General features: G+C 41.6%; 1 protein-coding gene across 1 annotated transcript in view; it reads right to left on the minus strand.

Moving 5' to 3' along the window:
• Positions 1–14,638, minus strand: part of ATG2A (autophagy related 2A) — a 2,853,001-nt gene extending 2,838,363 nt beyond the window's left edge. Inside the window, exon 1 of the mRNA XM_044075772.1 lies at positions 14,183–14,638. Within this exon, the coding sequence (XP_043931707.1) occupies positions 14,183–14,353 (171 nt within the window). The 5' untranslated portion in view covers positions 14,354–14,638. The remainder of the gene's footprint in view (positions 1–14,182) is intronic.
• Between the last annotated feature and the right edge of the window lie 997 nt (positions 14,639–15,635).

Consider the following 15,635-nt stretch of genomic DNA (forward strand, 5'->3'; position numbering starts at 1 on the left):
CTCAGAAATACAGGCAGGAATGCAATAAAACAACTTTGCAGAGCTTATTTAGGTATTATAGGGTTCCAGATTCTCACAAGTTTCTTTTTAAGAATCTTTCGCCTGATCCGGAAACAATTTCTCAGGGCCCTAAGGGTGTTAAAGCGGCCTCTGCTAAACATCCTATTCCCTCTGACCGACAGTCCAGGGCTTTGGAAAGATGGGGTAAAAAAGTTTAATGCTGCTTTGAACTGTCAATTTCACATGCTAAAGTATCAGCAATACCTTTTGTCTGTATTTAAACAAAAGATATCAGCTGTTTCTATTGGTGGGGACGATAAGGAGTTACAGGATTTATTGCATGCTATTGAACAAGTGGGTAAACATACCCTGAATTGTGGTTTTGATTCTTTGGAAGCTTCTTTTAGGGATGCAACAACTGGCGTAGTTATTAGAAGACATGCTTGGTTAAAGGAACAAACGTTTGGATGCCCCTTTGCAGCACGATGTTTTGTTTGGGGCCAAAGCTGAAGAGGTATTAACGAAAATGCAGAACAAAGCCAAATCTATGCAGACAGTTAAGGATTTTCTACAGGTGCAACCTCCTATATTTAGCAGGCACTGGCCAGTTAAACCTTGGTCCTTTCCAAGCTCGGACAGGCCTCAGAGAAGCAGATTCAGGCGTTCTAGAGGTAGGGGACAGGCACAAACCCTTTTTAGGAATAGGCAGTGGACTGCCCCCTCTCCCAAAGGAGGTGAAGATAAGTCTCAACCCTACCGGAAACAGTCTTTATGACTCTCCCTTTCTGGTTCCAGCGGCTCCTCTCCTGGAAGCACCTTTGGGAGGAAAGATTTCTCTTTTTTATCAAAATTGGGGTCACATAACCCGGGACAAATGGGTTCTGGACATAGTCTCAAAAGGTTACAGATTTCATTTCCACACCTTGCAAAAACCGAACGGTTGGCCAGATCTGCCAAATCATCAATGGGCAGAGGCACAACTGCAGGTTCAGTCCTTCTTAGCTATGAGGGCCAGAGAATTGGTACCAAATTTAGAAATAGGGCAAGGTTTTTATTCAAGACTTTTCCTGGTTCCCAGGAAGGAAAATTCGTGCAGACCAATCCTGGACCTTTCCGTACTAAACACCTTCCTAGATGTACCAAAATTCAAGATGCTCACTCTGCAGCAGCTGCTGCCTATGTTGGGCAAGAACGCTTGGATGGTGACTCTGGACTTAAAGGAAGCTTACCTGCATATTCCTATAAGGCGAGAGTGCAGAAGGTATCTGAGATTCAAAGCGGGCTTGAAGCATTACCAGTTCTCTGTGCTGCCCTTTGGCTTATCTACTGTGCCCAGGGTCTTTTACAAAGTGCCTGGCACCAGTAATGGCGTTTTGCAGACAGAAGGGGATTCAAATATACCCTTATCTGGATGACTGTCTTATTCAAGCAGATGACAAAGACACTCTACTTCAGCATCTAGCTTTTGTGCAGCATCTTCTACAGTACCTCGGATTCACAGTGAATCTACAGAAGTCAAATCTGGTACCCACACAACAAATTACTTTCCTGGGTGCTCTTCTGAGTACTACAACCCAGATGGCTTCCTTGACACCAGACAAAAAAGTGCAACTGGCTTCTTCTTTCCAACACCTGGCTTCTATGAAATAGCTGACTGCAAGAAAGGTTCTGCAGGCTTTAGGTTACATGGCTTACTGCATTCTCCTAATACCATATGCAAGACTGCATATGAGGAAACTACAGTGGTACCTCAAGAGTGTATTGTCTCAGCATTACCACAGTTTGGAAACAGTGATCATGATTTTGCCTTGTCTACAGCAAGAGTTTCTTTGGTAGGCGAAGCTTGTCTCCAGAACAACAGGAGGCCTTTTTGTTCTCCACCAACCAACCAAGTTCTGACAACAGATGCTTCAGATTATGCCTGGGGAGCCCACATGCACGGGAGATGTCTTCAGGGTGTTTGGACAAAGGAGCAAATTCACCTGCATATAAATTTGAAGGAGATGCTCGCTGTACACAATGCTCTGATAGCCTTCAGGGACTTTCTTCTACCAGGGCAACTGTTGATAAAGACAGACAACACTACAGTGATGTGGTACATAAACAAGCAGTGGGGCTCTCACTTATTTCAGTTGATATTTCTTAGGTTAGTACTAGGCTAACTGCCCTTGTGAGCCATTTTAAGCCTAGCCAATTATCCCTTGTGAGACTCAAACCCTGCACCTTGTGTTTGTAAGGCAAACACCTTAACTATTAGGCCACCCTCTGTACTCTACCCCCTGTGCAGGTTAGCCATGGCTCTGTGGTACACTGCACTGACCTGCAGAGTCCACTTACAGGCACAATTCCTGCCAGGAAAAGACAACACTCTGGCAGACACATTGAGTAGGACACTTTCGGATCCACACGAATGGATTTGGATGTTCGGATATTCAGGATGATAATACAGGCATGGGGATGTCCGGACATAGATCTTTTTGCATCCCCTCAGAATCATCAACTTCCAATATTCTGCACCAGGACCTACCACAAACTAGCATGGCAAGTGGATGCCCTCTCATTCAGTTGGAAACACCTCTCCGTATATGCTTTTCCTCTTCTACCTCGGGTACTTCTGAAGATAAAACAGGACAGACCGCAAATGATTTTACTGACTCCCAATTGGTCTCGACAATTCTGGTATTCCACTCTGATGAACCTAGTTCAGGAGCCTCCCTGAATTCTGCCTCAAATCCCTCATCTACTGTCTCAACAGGATGGCCGGATCCTGCACAGTCATGTCAAAACTCTGAATCTAGCTGCCTGGTGGATCCAGGGTCTGAAAACACCTCTACTCTTTCCAAACAGGTAATGGATGCAATCCTTGAAGCTAAACGGCCCACAACTAGGAAATCTTATGCAGGTAAATGGAAAAGATTTTGCTCCTGGAATCAAGTCCAAGGTGGTGATTCTACTGTTCCGAACATTCCTCTGATTTTAAAGTATCTGGCAGAGTTGTTACATACGGGCCTATCTTTTTCATTTATTAAGCTTCATGCTTCTGCTATTTCTGCACATTACAATACGGATCCTCCGATTTTTTCTCATCCATTACTTAAACAATTTCTTAGAGGGGCTAAGAATGTTCGGCCCCCTATAAGAGCACCTGTTCCCACTTGGGATCTTAACTATGTTTTGGAAAAATTAACCTTGTCTCCTTTTGAACCTGCAGCTTCCACTTTTTAAAATTTTTGTCTTGGAAAACTGCTTTTCTTTTAGCTATAACCTCTGCTAGAAGAATTTCGGAATTGCAAGCACTCATGGCTGTGGAACCCTTCATTATTTTTCATCAGGACAGGGTATCCCCAAGGATTAATCCCACCTTTATGCCTAAGGTGGTTTCGGCAGTGGCCTTGAATCAGACTATTCATTTGCTTACTTTTTATCCTAATCCTCAAAGTGAGGAAGAAAGTCTTTTGCACTCTTTGGGCGTGCACAGGCGGCTTCGTTTTTACCTGGACAGGACCAAGATATTCAGGAAATCTGACCAATTGTTTGTCGCTTATGCTCCTGCTGTTCTAGGGAAAGCAATCACTAAGCAAATTCTTTCTAAGTGGATTGTCCACTGCATCAAGTTCTGTTACTCCAGTTCCTGTTAATATTAGGACTCATTCTACCTGGGCTACTGCTACTTCAGCAGCCTTTCTTTGTGGGGTTCCTACCAAGGATATTTTAGAGGCTGCTACTTGGAGTTCTGTACATACTTTTTCTAAGCATTACAACCTCCCTCTCTATTCTAAATCTAGGGCTGGTTTTGTGGCCACTCCTTCTGTTTCTCCTCCAGCCACCCTTTCTTAGCTTTGGGACTCAACCCTACAGTCATGACTGCAACAGTTAACCACGAAGGACATAGTACAGTTGTGTACTCTTACCATACATGTAGATGTTCGAGTGTGTTCACAGTTGCAGTCTGAGTTACCCTCCCTCCTACCCCCTCTTTTGTTTTTCCTATGAGTATTGTCTGTTATGAGGTATTTTGGCTGCTGAGGTTTTGGGCACCTGACATCTGGGGCAAGAAAAACTGGGGTAATGGCGTCGGCTGAGGTCTTTATACTTCCTGGCGCATTGACGTCAGGATAAAAGCAACCTCAGCTGACGCCCAATGCAGACTTTGGGATTCTGGCCGATCGAGGGCTGCTACTGGCAGGAAGAACCCTACAGTCATGACTGCAACAGTGAACACACTCGAACATCTACATTTATGGTAAGAGTACACAACTGTACTTTCTAAACCACAAAAAATAAATAAAATCAAGTCCAGGATGACATCTTTGTTCAGATCAGTAAAAGCACTCTGAAAGGAGCAGGAATAGAAATTTAACCAAATGTATAAGAGAAATCAGGCAGCACAGCATGTGCCAAAAACAAGAGTATGAAGAACAGGACCAAAAATGAAATAAAATTCAAAAGCCTGTAATTACAGTAGCAAGTACAGAGAACTCCTGGAACAACCACATATCTGTCAAGATTTCACACATGAATGGTTAAGCAGTGAATTTAAACCAAAGGATGAAAGGTTAATAATGGTGACTCAAGATAGCTGGCTATACATGTTGGTTTACAAAGTCAGTAAGAAAGACAGATACAGACAAATCCAGTTTCTGTAATACAGAACTAGAAAATGTTGCACATCTCATTTCTGATTGCAATGTACTTGTGGCTGTGGGTCTGTATTCTAAAAGCCACAACAATTTAGCAAAGACTATTGCATTGCAGATTGTGCAAACACTACAGCATACAAATAGCTGAAAAGTACTGGAAGCATGAACTACAAAACATTACTGAAAATGAAAAAGTTCTGATCACATGGGAACATCGTACACCAACAGTTATGAAAACAGAGGCAAGAAAAACACCTCCAGTGGGAAGAGATACTTGTAGGCATGATTCCTGGACTTTATTAACACAAATACCCTTGACCAAATAGTGTACACCCCCGCAAGAGGTTCAAACATACTGGACTTGGTACTCACTAATATGTGACAGCATGCATCCCCCCCCACCTGTCTTCTTCAAAATACAAATCAACTCAGTAACCAAACAAACCTTGTAACAATTAAGAACTAATCCAAAGCAAATTACAACCTACTAAGCCGTAGTCTGTCAAACTTCAATGACCATCACAACCTCAAGTTCACAGCAACTGATGTGAAATTGTTCATGTAAATGGCTATACAGAGGCTGCTTTACCTACCAGATGCAAGCCCAAAACCACCCCTAAAAACAAACCACACTGGTTGAATCCTAACCTTAACAGGATATATAACAAAAGGAAAAAAAATCATGGTAAAAATCGGGAAAAGCAACTCCCACAATGATAGGAGTTCTCGAAACATGAAATGAAGAGGATTAATCAAGTCCAACAAGGATCAAGATAGTCTCACATGTTAAAAATAACCAAAAGGCCTTCTACAGCTATGTCCGAAACCTCAAAGGCAGCACACATCAATGAACAGAAATGGTGGTCAATGGTGCCACCTTCACTATGCAGAGTGACACAGAGACAAATTCAGTTCAAAATTCGCCCCCCATGAAATACTTACTAGCATAATCCCCCAACTATTAACACAGAGAGCAGGTCCTGGCAGCACTTGCTAAGGCCAAAAACAGCATCTGTGGGCCCCAAAAATATCCTAGGTTACCTCCTAAATAGCTTGAAACATGATCAAGACCACTTGAGTCACTTTTTAAAAACAGGCTTTGTACCATGATAATAGAGTACTGCAACAGTTATCCCACTTCACAAGGGTAGACCATCAACCGACCTTATCAACTACAGTTCTATTAGTCCAATATGCAAAGCCATGGAACAAATTATGATAGAAATGATCAACAAAGACATAGGCAACCTCCAGACACTGGACCCAACCACCTTTGATTTTTCAGTGGAACAGTCATAGGTTGGTACTAGGCTATCAGCCCTAGGGCCTACACAAGCCTAGCCATAACAATTCCCTGGCTATTTCTTCCCACACTATTTACTTCCCTGGACCCCTGTCTAGCAGGGCGACTGACGTGATCCCCGGGGTGAATTTCCTCTCTCACATCCAATCATCAAGGTTCCTTTTGAAGAGGGCCAAAGAGGCACTCTGCTTGACATGTATGGGCAATCTACAAGTCACACCTACTAAACCTGGTGGACTTCTTTGAGAAGGTCACCAAGGCAATGGATGAGGGAAAAATGGTGCATATCACCTACCTGGAGCTGGCTAACACATTTAATACAATACTCCACTTGGGTATAGTTGAAAAACTCATTGAGCTGGCATAAACTCCTGTATAACTCTCCAGACTGACAGCTGGCTAAAGACTGGACTCAGGAAGTCAGGATTGGCGACACTGCCTCCACTAAGAGACCGGTAACTAGTAGGGCATCTCAGGGCTCCATGCTGGGAAAGCTCCTATTTGGCATCTATTTCTCAGAGGTAAAGGCTAATGTTAAGGGCCTCTGGCTGACCAGGTTTGCAAATGACTGCAAATTGGGAGCTATCACAGAATCCCCTGTGACACAAAAATCTTACAAGAGGGTCTAACACAGACATGTAACTAGTGCGAAAGTCACAGATTAATACTCAATGTCAAGAAATGCATTCTAGCCCCTCTTATGAAAACTGACACCCATGCTAATTACTCCATTGATAAGACATCCCTAAGAGTTGAACCGGTAGTTAGGGATCTGGGAACAGATGTAGACAGCAATCTGACCTTTGACAGACATGTGGCCAAAGTAGTAAGAATCATTCTGGGTCACCCAACTTGTAAGGGCATGGTATCCAAGTCCAGGGAAATCATAGTTCCACTTTATTTGGCCCCTATCAGGCCCATCGAGTATAATGCCCCCTTTGGAATATACCAGGCCAAATATGCAACAGCTGGAACACCCACAAATGTTCCTTACCAGGAGAATCCAGGGTATAAACACACTGTCCTACACGGATTGCCTTAAAGCCCTACATCTGTTCTAGGTCACCCACAGGTTACTCAGAGCCAACCTATGCCTGGAGTACAAGGCATCCTTGGATACAGCTCTGAAGGACCTTTTGCAATTCCACAAAATGAACAGCATCAGAACCACTAGATCCAAGGATTTAAATTTCACTTGTGACATAAATAAGACATGTTGCCAAGACAGACATGCATCTCATAGAATCCACATGCTCTGGAGCAGGATCCCCATCCATATAGGTTCATGGGTTGGTACTGGACTATCTGCCTGAAGGCATATATTAGCCCAGCCACGTTGTGTGGTATTCACCACCACTTTAGTAGTTCCCTAAACTCTTGTACTAGCAGCTAGTACCCTTGGCCCCTATCTAGTAGTGCTGTTGATGTGATCCCCAGTGTGAACATTCCGTTACCCATCCACTCATCAAGGTTCCTCTTGAAGAGTGATAGTGAGGGGCTCTGTCTTATGTAGATAGGGACCCTGTTCCAAAGTAAGTGAAGTCTCTGCGAAGGGAATCTATCCCTCCAGCATGTTCAGCATATGAAGCACAGTCCATCCCTAATCCTACTTAAACCTTGGCAAATGGATGGGGAATCGAAAATTCATCCCGGGGCTGGCTCGTGTCAGACTGATGCAGACAATAATGCCCAAACTAATATACCTCCACAAATAACTTCTAGAAACTTCCTAAAAGAACCCCTCTTAATAATCACCCATGAAACATAGGGACACAACCTGGTTGTACTGCACAGCTAGGCTTATAAAGGCCTTGATGATCCTTAACCCAGTATATATCTATGAACCTATGGTCAAAAGTATACTTACAACGAATACATAATTCAGTCTATGTGGTCTTAACAGATGAATTCAAAGAAAACAAAATCAGTATATCTTTTTTGTTCCAACTGGTTCAAACTCTCACCTCTAGGGTTAACTGTTTCAAATCAATGGATTTAAAGCGTTATTTGACTTCCATACACATGAGGCTGGTTAGTCAGAGGGCAGCATTTCTGAATACCCCAATATGTTTTTTGAGCACTGACTTTTAGTTTTGCCTCCTTGACTGTTTCTCTTTTCATAAAACACAAAACAGACAAAGTTTGAACCACAACCCAAAAACAAAATTACTAATTTAACATATCTCAAATGCTGTGCTGGTCTGAGACCTTAAACAGTTAAAACACATGAAGGTGGGAATTAAAGTCAGAAAAAAACAGGTAATGACAGACAGAAGTGCCTTTCAAGTACATTAAAAGGTAAAGAAAGTCTGACAAGGAGGTCGGCTTAAAAGAAGAGGAAAGGGAGTGGGCAGAGGATAATGCTACAAACTGGTGAAATAGCTGTGAAATGCAAACTTCTAATAAAAAAAATGGCCCCATCACAGAACAAAAGAAAATATCTGAAACCACTCAAAATGGATTACACAAAGGACCAAATGAGGTTCAACCCAAATTTCTAAAAGAACAGATTTATGACCAGAGATCCCAAAATGTGAAGCCTGACATGCCTGAACGATAGCAGCTATAATCCTATCTCACAACAATATAACTGCACCAAAGGCAGGTTATTATAAACCATGTGGATCCAGCTCAACAACAGGGAAATTGCACACTATAAACTGGCTAGCAAAAAGCAACCAGACTTAGTCAGTCTGAGATGAGGTAGCTTGGAGTGAAAACAAATGGGAGAGGAAGAAGGCATCAAGGAGAGGTTAGATAGATAAAAAGGGTTGGAGCAGGGGGACAGTGAAATAGCCAGAATCCACTGGGATTACAATTTTCCCCATAATGGTTAAACTCCAGAAAACAGTGTTGCCCACCCATTGTAAAAGCAGGGGAGTTTTTAACAGTACCCAACTTAAGCTCAAAGTCAAATGACAGACAGGGCAAAGTGTGTGGGTGCGTGGGGGTGATTGGGATATTAGCGACTCTCCCATAGAGTGGGTGATCTCAAGGGACAGCATATGGACTTATTATTCAGCTCCCCATTGGTACATAACAAGGCAGCCTGTTAATTGTAAATTAACACAATGAGATGAATGACACTGAGGTTGATGATGTGATGTTTATTACAGAGCTCATATCAACAGTGCTGCTCATACCAGGTGCTAGGAAACAGATTATTTACGTCATCTTCAACATACTGCCTTACAAACATCTCCTTCAGACTTACAACTTATCAATATATAAATCAGCTGTGCAATTAGTAATAAAAACATGGCTATGGTAATTTTACTCCATTTTTGATGTCAGCATTTTCACTAGACTTGAGAAGGTGTTGTAAAGTAAACAATACACACACATATATATATATATATATATATATATATATATGTGTGTGTATGTATGTATGTATGAAGTCTCACGCTTATTTTGACAACGGTAAATTGTTTACTTGTCAGAAGATAAATTACCAAGTAAAAGGATAGTCATATTGATGGCCGTTAATGACAATTAATGAGAATCCAGCTATTCCCAACTCCAGACAAAAATTAAAAAAAAAAAAAAACTGGAGACTGCATAGTAGTCTAAAAAAACAGCATACTCAAATCAGCATAAATTCATAGTAGAGAACCACACTGTAGTAGGTGTGGCATATACAGACTTCAAAAAATCCAACAAATTCACAAGTGCAGAGTCAGACAGGAAAAATGCTGATGCAAATGGCAAACTACTAAAGACTGGATGGGCAAAATGACAGATTAAAGTGAAGTGCATTCTGAAGAAGAGAGGTCAATGTAGACATACATAAAGGATTATTATATTAATGCTTAACGATCTTATCACATGAATGCAGCTGGAAGAAAGGTACAAAAACAAAACCTGACAAAAGCTAACACACGACACAAAGTAGAAAATGATAAAAAGAAACATAGCAAAACTGCAATAAAGTATGTAAGCCTAGATTTAATGCAAAGAACCATTACCTATGAAATGCACACGAGAAAGATGTCAGACAATAAAATATGAAAAGGGATTCGATGATACATTGGTCTACGTATAAACAAAGAAACAGTACTAGAAATTCACAACATGAAACAAAAGTTGTTTACCACAACAAGGAATGTTACTAGATGCAGCCATCATTGTACAAGTGGTGACAGGTGAATGTAACTAAAATGGTACAGTACAGAGCATGTAGATGAAGCTATAAAATGATTGCAAATGGAGTTTTGCATGCATACAAAAGAAAAAATATGGAGAAAATACAGAGATGAGATAAAGGTACTAGATAGCAATCAACATACGAGGCAACTTTTTCCAGAAAAAAAGTGTAAGCAGAAGCTGCATATTTTAAAGGCAAAACAGGAAATGGTTTTAAGATAATATGAGGTATTATTTGTGAAGAGGAAGGTGGAGCACTGTCGCAGATTCACTGCAAAAGTAGAGGGTTCCAAAACAATGAAGAAATTCAAGGCACAACTCCTCCCGTTTGTCAAAGAGTAGCTATTGAAAATGCTCACCATCATCGCCACTTACAAACGAACAACATTCAAAACACTCAATCCCATCTACTAATCACAGCATCTCCATCTAGGCTCATAAACTGTGCTATTGTCTCCCTATCCATCCATCCACAACCCCTTTTCCACCCATTTTTGCACATGGGGTCAGAGTGTCATTGCAACACTGACAACCATCTAGAGCCAAGGTTTACACTGCCAGGTGGCTAGCCCTGCCGTGGTAGTTCTTTCACACCACACATTCGCATCTACGGCCAATTTAGTGTCTCCACTCCACCTATTGTATGCCTTTAGAATGTGGGAGGAAACCAGAGCATCTGGTGAAAACCCATGCGAACACAGGGAGGACATAATGAACTCCATAACATACCTGACAGTAAACTCAAAAAAAAAAATGTTATCTAACCAAATGTTATTATCCTCCTTCTACATGCACAGCACACCTACTAAAAACTAAGATGACCTTTTCCAGGTTATTCCTACTCTCCCAAAAACACTAACCTATTGTGTTATCTCTCATTACAACCATATAACATTTACTCTAATCAAGTGTCATACTCATGGAAGTGTATACATTAAATGATGTGCACTTCTATTGTTTGTGTTGTGTTCATTTTTCACATTCTCTACAACACTTAATATTTTTAGACTGCATATGAAGTACATTTTACAATACTTTTCAGGGTCTACATTGGGTCAGTCTACAAATCCAATTAACAAATGTAAATAAATACACAGGACTAAAACTGTTCACTTCTAGAGAGAGAGAGTGACACAAGAAGGCAAGGTCTGTAAACTGGTTGAAGCACATTATTGCATTAGCATAAGCAAAAAAATAAGCAAGTTATGACAGCTAAGTGGTGCTTATAGGTTCATAGGTTCATAGGTTTATACTAGGCTATCTGCCCTAAGGCATTTATAAGCCTAGCCCAAATTTTTTATTTACGCCACCCCATATATGAAAAAAAAAAAAAATACTGTGCCCATTAGTTTGTTGTGCCAGCAGCAGCAGTGAGATGATGATGGAGGTAACCTACCCAATATCCCATCCACAGGTCTAGATTTCTCTTGAACTTGTCGAGCAGCGTGTGTCACCTCCCACTGGACGGATTTTTATCCACAGCATAGGGAGTCTCTGATGATAAAATCTATCCCTCAGCACGCCCCCATTTATATCTGCAGCAAGGTTTTTAAGTCGCTTGCCTCAGTGGTTTTGGTGGATTTTTTTTTTTTTTGGTGGAGCATGTCCATTAATTGGGATCGGGCCAGGCTGGCCTTGTATGTCAGGCACATGTCTCAGAGTATAGCCACTGAATAGAGCTGGAGTGAGTTTCTTCAATCTCAATCTGGCAGCAGCAGATTTTTTTTACCCTTTTTAGTCCCTTTCCTTTTTTGGGGTGGGTCTCTCCAATTGCTGCAGATGTGGGATGTCGGATAGGCAATGTACTCAATATCCTCGATCTGATAAAAGGAAGGCACAGGGGAACAATGACCTAGATCTGACTGGATCTGGATGATCATGATCAGGCAAGAAAGTACTGTCTTTCTCGAATCTTTCTTTTAGCAATGTAGTGAAGGCCAAAGAAGGCCACTGACTGATCCTCTGTGTGTAGTGTGGATTGCCACCTTTATGGTAGCTTGGGGTTACCTTTGTTTTTCCCAAGGGAGCGACTATACATTTTTGGCGCTTAACTTCAGGCCAGGCCTCTGGCACAGCTATCTGTTTCCGTGAGTCCTTCTCCGAAGGATATCCGTCCCCATGTTTCCACCACTATGGATGCAGTTCGTTTGCACAGTGTCACTTGTCCCATGTTGTCCTCCCATGTTGGCTGTAGCTCTGAGACAAAGAAGTAGGGGCCAAGGGACCAATAAGGACACCACCTGTGGACTGACTTGGACTTGTGACTGACAAGCTGGCAACCTAACCCTGTGGGTTCTGTCCCCTTAGCCCAAGCCCTGTCATCTTAGCGTGCATATGTGTCCATTACATGAAAGTTTAGAAGTTTTTTAAGCAATTGTTCGTTTAGGGTGCAAGGTCAAGCAAGGTCAAGGTCAAGGCAGTATGTCAAGGTAGGCCTTATCCACTGCCCTTTGTCATCAATTTGAAGAAGTGTTCTAAGTCGAAAAGAAAAGAAAGCCCCTTCATGAGAAAAAGCAAACTGGGTCGGGTCCAATTTGTGCAAAATCCCTATATATCTTTGTTTATGAGCTCCATTATGATCCTCTCCATAGCTTTGCAGACTAGACTTGTTGTTATGGGGCGGTAATTACCAGGGTCCGACAGAGTGACTCGTGCCTTGGTGGGGTGGGACAGTCATCTGCTAAAAGGCTGAGATTAAACAGTGGCCTTATGTGCGGGTTTAATTCCTCATTTGCTCGGTGGTAGCACATTGATTTGGACACGTATCCGTGCAGCTGACAGGGTGTTTAGTTCCGAGAGAGCAGCCACCTGAGCATTTGAGATGTCTGGGGAGCTTGAGCACGCTGGATGGTTGGGAGCTGGGGAGAGGTGGAGGTTTGCACTGAACTCTCCTTTAGGGGAGGGGGTTTGCACTGGGTCTGAACCTGTCTGCCAGTATGTTGTGGACTACTCAGTGGCATCAGGGATTTTGGACTAATTTTGGTTCCTATCTGGATTATCAACAGCTGTTGAGTGTAGCCCCATGAGTCAGTGATGTCACCCGTTTGTTTTTAGTTATAAATTAACAAATGTAGTTTTCTAAATATATTACAAGTTTCAATGTAGAGCATACTACAATTTATGTACTGCCAAAATACATGCTAATACATTAGGTCCGGTAGTTCACACTACTTTAGACACAGCAAAAAAAAAAAAAACAATGTATCAACAGACAGCTAGACATATTACAATGACAAACTCCTTTATGGCTTTCCCAAAGACTACTCAGGTTTGCTACGACTCTTGTGAAAAGATGTCTGTAGTATACTGTGAGCATCTGTTCTGTATGGATTTATATTAAGCTCAAAGGCAGTAGATGAACTCTTCAATAATAGTTCCCAACAAATGGAAAAGCCTCAATGTACATATATATATATTTTTTTAAATAAAAACATAAGCACATCTGATGCTGCCCACAAAGCATGAGGAACACTCTGAGGGCAGACAGTAAACAGACAGAAGATAAATCAGCAGTGTTACAATAAAATGGGTTGTGCAATTACCTGTTGCTTCTGTGCCTCCTAAGCTATGTTTAGATATTTGGACACAGTGAACTTAACTTTCAAAGAAAGTTCGTTCACAGCTGCCTGTCAGTATCTTTTGTATGCTTTAAGGGTTCACATACAAAAACACTCTACAACAATGATGTTCAGGCTTTCCCCACCATCCATTTCTTGAATGCTATAATTATGATGAACAATACGGCTAATGTTTCCAGAAAATGCATTTTCAAGGGGAAAAGAACTAGACCCACACTAAAACACAACCTACACTATTACGTAGCAGGTCAAGCAGATCAAGGAATGTAATGGTTTACTATCACAGCCATCTCCCTTCGCAGAGCTGCTGCATACCTCACGTGATGGGATGCCTTAAAAGATACAGTGTATATTTTCACAGCAAACTATGTGTTTTGAGTCTCACTTATGCATATTTCCAGTTAACACACAAAAAGACATAATAATCTAACTACACAACAAAACTGAAATACACTGGTTAAACTTCACTATCAACTCCCAAGTGTCCAACTGCCTCTCAAGACGCGACCTCTTACCCAAATGTCCAAGTGAATATCCCTGACACTTCCGCTGCCATTGTATAGGTCTAAACTCAGCTGATCGAGACTCAGCCTCTCTTCGAAAAAATGACCCAAGTAATGCTGCAGCAAATAGCGGCAGGCCCGTTTCTTTATGGAGCTAGACCACGGGAAAAACCAACGGGACATGGCCGCACCAGGCACTCAGCGGACGTGTGAAACGACAAGGCAGCCGCTGGAACTCCAGCAAGTGCATAACAAAGTAACAAGAAACCTCTCCGGTTCCCAGAAACAGTGAAAAAAAACAGCGTATCAATTTCTAAACCACAGCCGCGACCTGACAACACCAGTGACAAGCAACAACATAAACACCCCACGGTATTCTAACCCTTTGCTTCTGTATTCAGTTCTATGCTTGATTGTTTTCATACGTAAAGCTGCCAGACACGTCATTAGCCTTCGCGCATGAGAGATAGCTCAAGCATAGGCGGAAGAAGCTGTGTCCTTGTAGTCCAAAGTGAGCGAAACACCCTATTAACTACAATAGGAGAAATTGTATTGGGAGCCGCAAGTAAACTCATGCGTCTGCTATTTGCATATCGCCGATTTACCCACCGTTCTAGAGTGCTTGCATAGCCCTGTCTAAACAACAGTCTAGTGAGGGAGTGTAATATTTCACCTTTACCTGCTCTGATTATATAACATGTTATAATTCTGAAATTAGTCTAGAAACACAATTAGTCGCTTTAAGTCGCAGGTATACCTCCCAAACTTTTAGAGCAAGAAACCTATATAGAGCTAAAAATAATGGGAACAGACCACATTTTCTTTAGTTTGTGGAGTGTGAACCAAGGAGGTGGTGTGGTATATTTAAACAACAACTGAGGACGTGGTGTGGTATATTATAGCAATAACCCACGTGGCTAAACAAAGACAACCGGGGGTAAATCCAGCATTACCGATATCCAAAAGTGGGTTATTGCTATTATACAATGACACTATTTAAGAAAAAAAAGAATTACTTTTCTTATATAATGGCATTGTATAATGCCTCCTTGCTGATCTTCCGCAGCTGTCTGGTATTCTGCAGCCGTTCTGATGTACTGGGCATGCATATGCTTAAGCAGTACATCACACCTGTGGGCAGAAACAACGGAGAAAGCAAGATCTCTGTTGCTTTTTACACACTGTCTCGCAATGTTAAAGGAGTTTAACATAGCGAGACAGCTTTAAAAAAAGTAATGGAGAATCTCCGTTGCTTTTTTTTTAAAGCTGTCTTGCTATGTTAAACCCATTTAACATAGTGAGACACATTTAAAAAAAGTAAAACGGAGATTCTCTGTTACTTTTTTAAAGTTGTCTCAGTATGTTAGACTCATTTAACATAGTGAGATAGTGTGTAAAAAGCAACATAGATCTTGCATTCTCAGTTGCTGTAAAAAAGAGTTATACTAATGGAAAAAGTCAGGGT

This window comes from Protopterus annectens, chromosome 6.part1, assembly GCF_019279795.1.
Source record: "Protopterus annectens isolate FY-2018-M chromosome 6.part1, PAN1.0, whole genome shotgun sequence".
Classification (NCBI taxonomy): Eukaryota; Metazoa; Chordata; order Ceratodontiformes; family Protopteridae; genus Protopterus; species Protopterus annectens.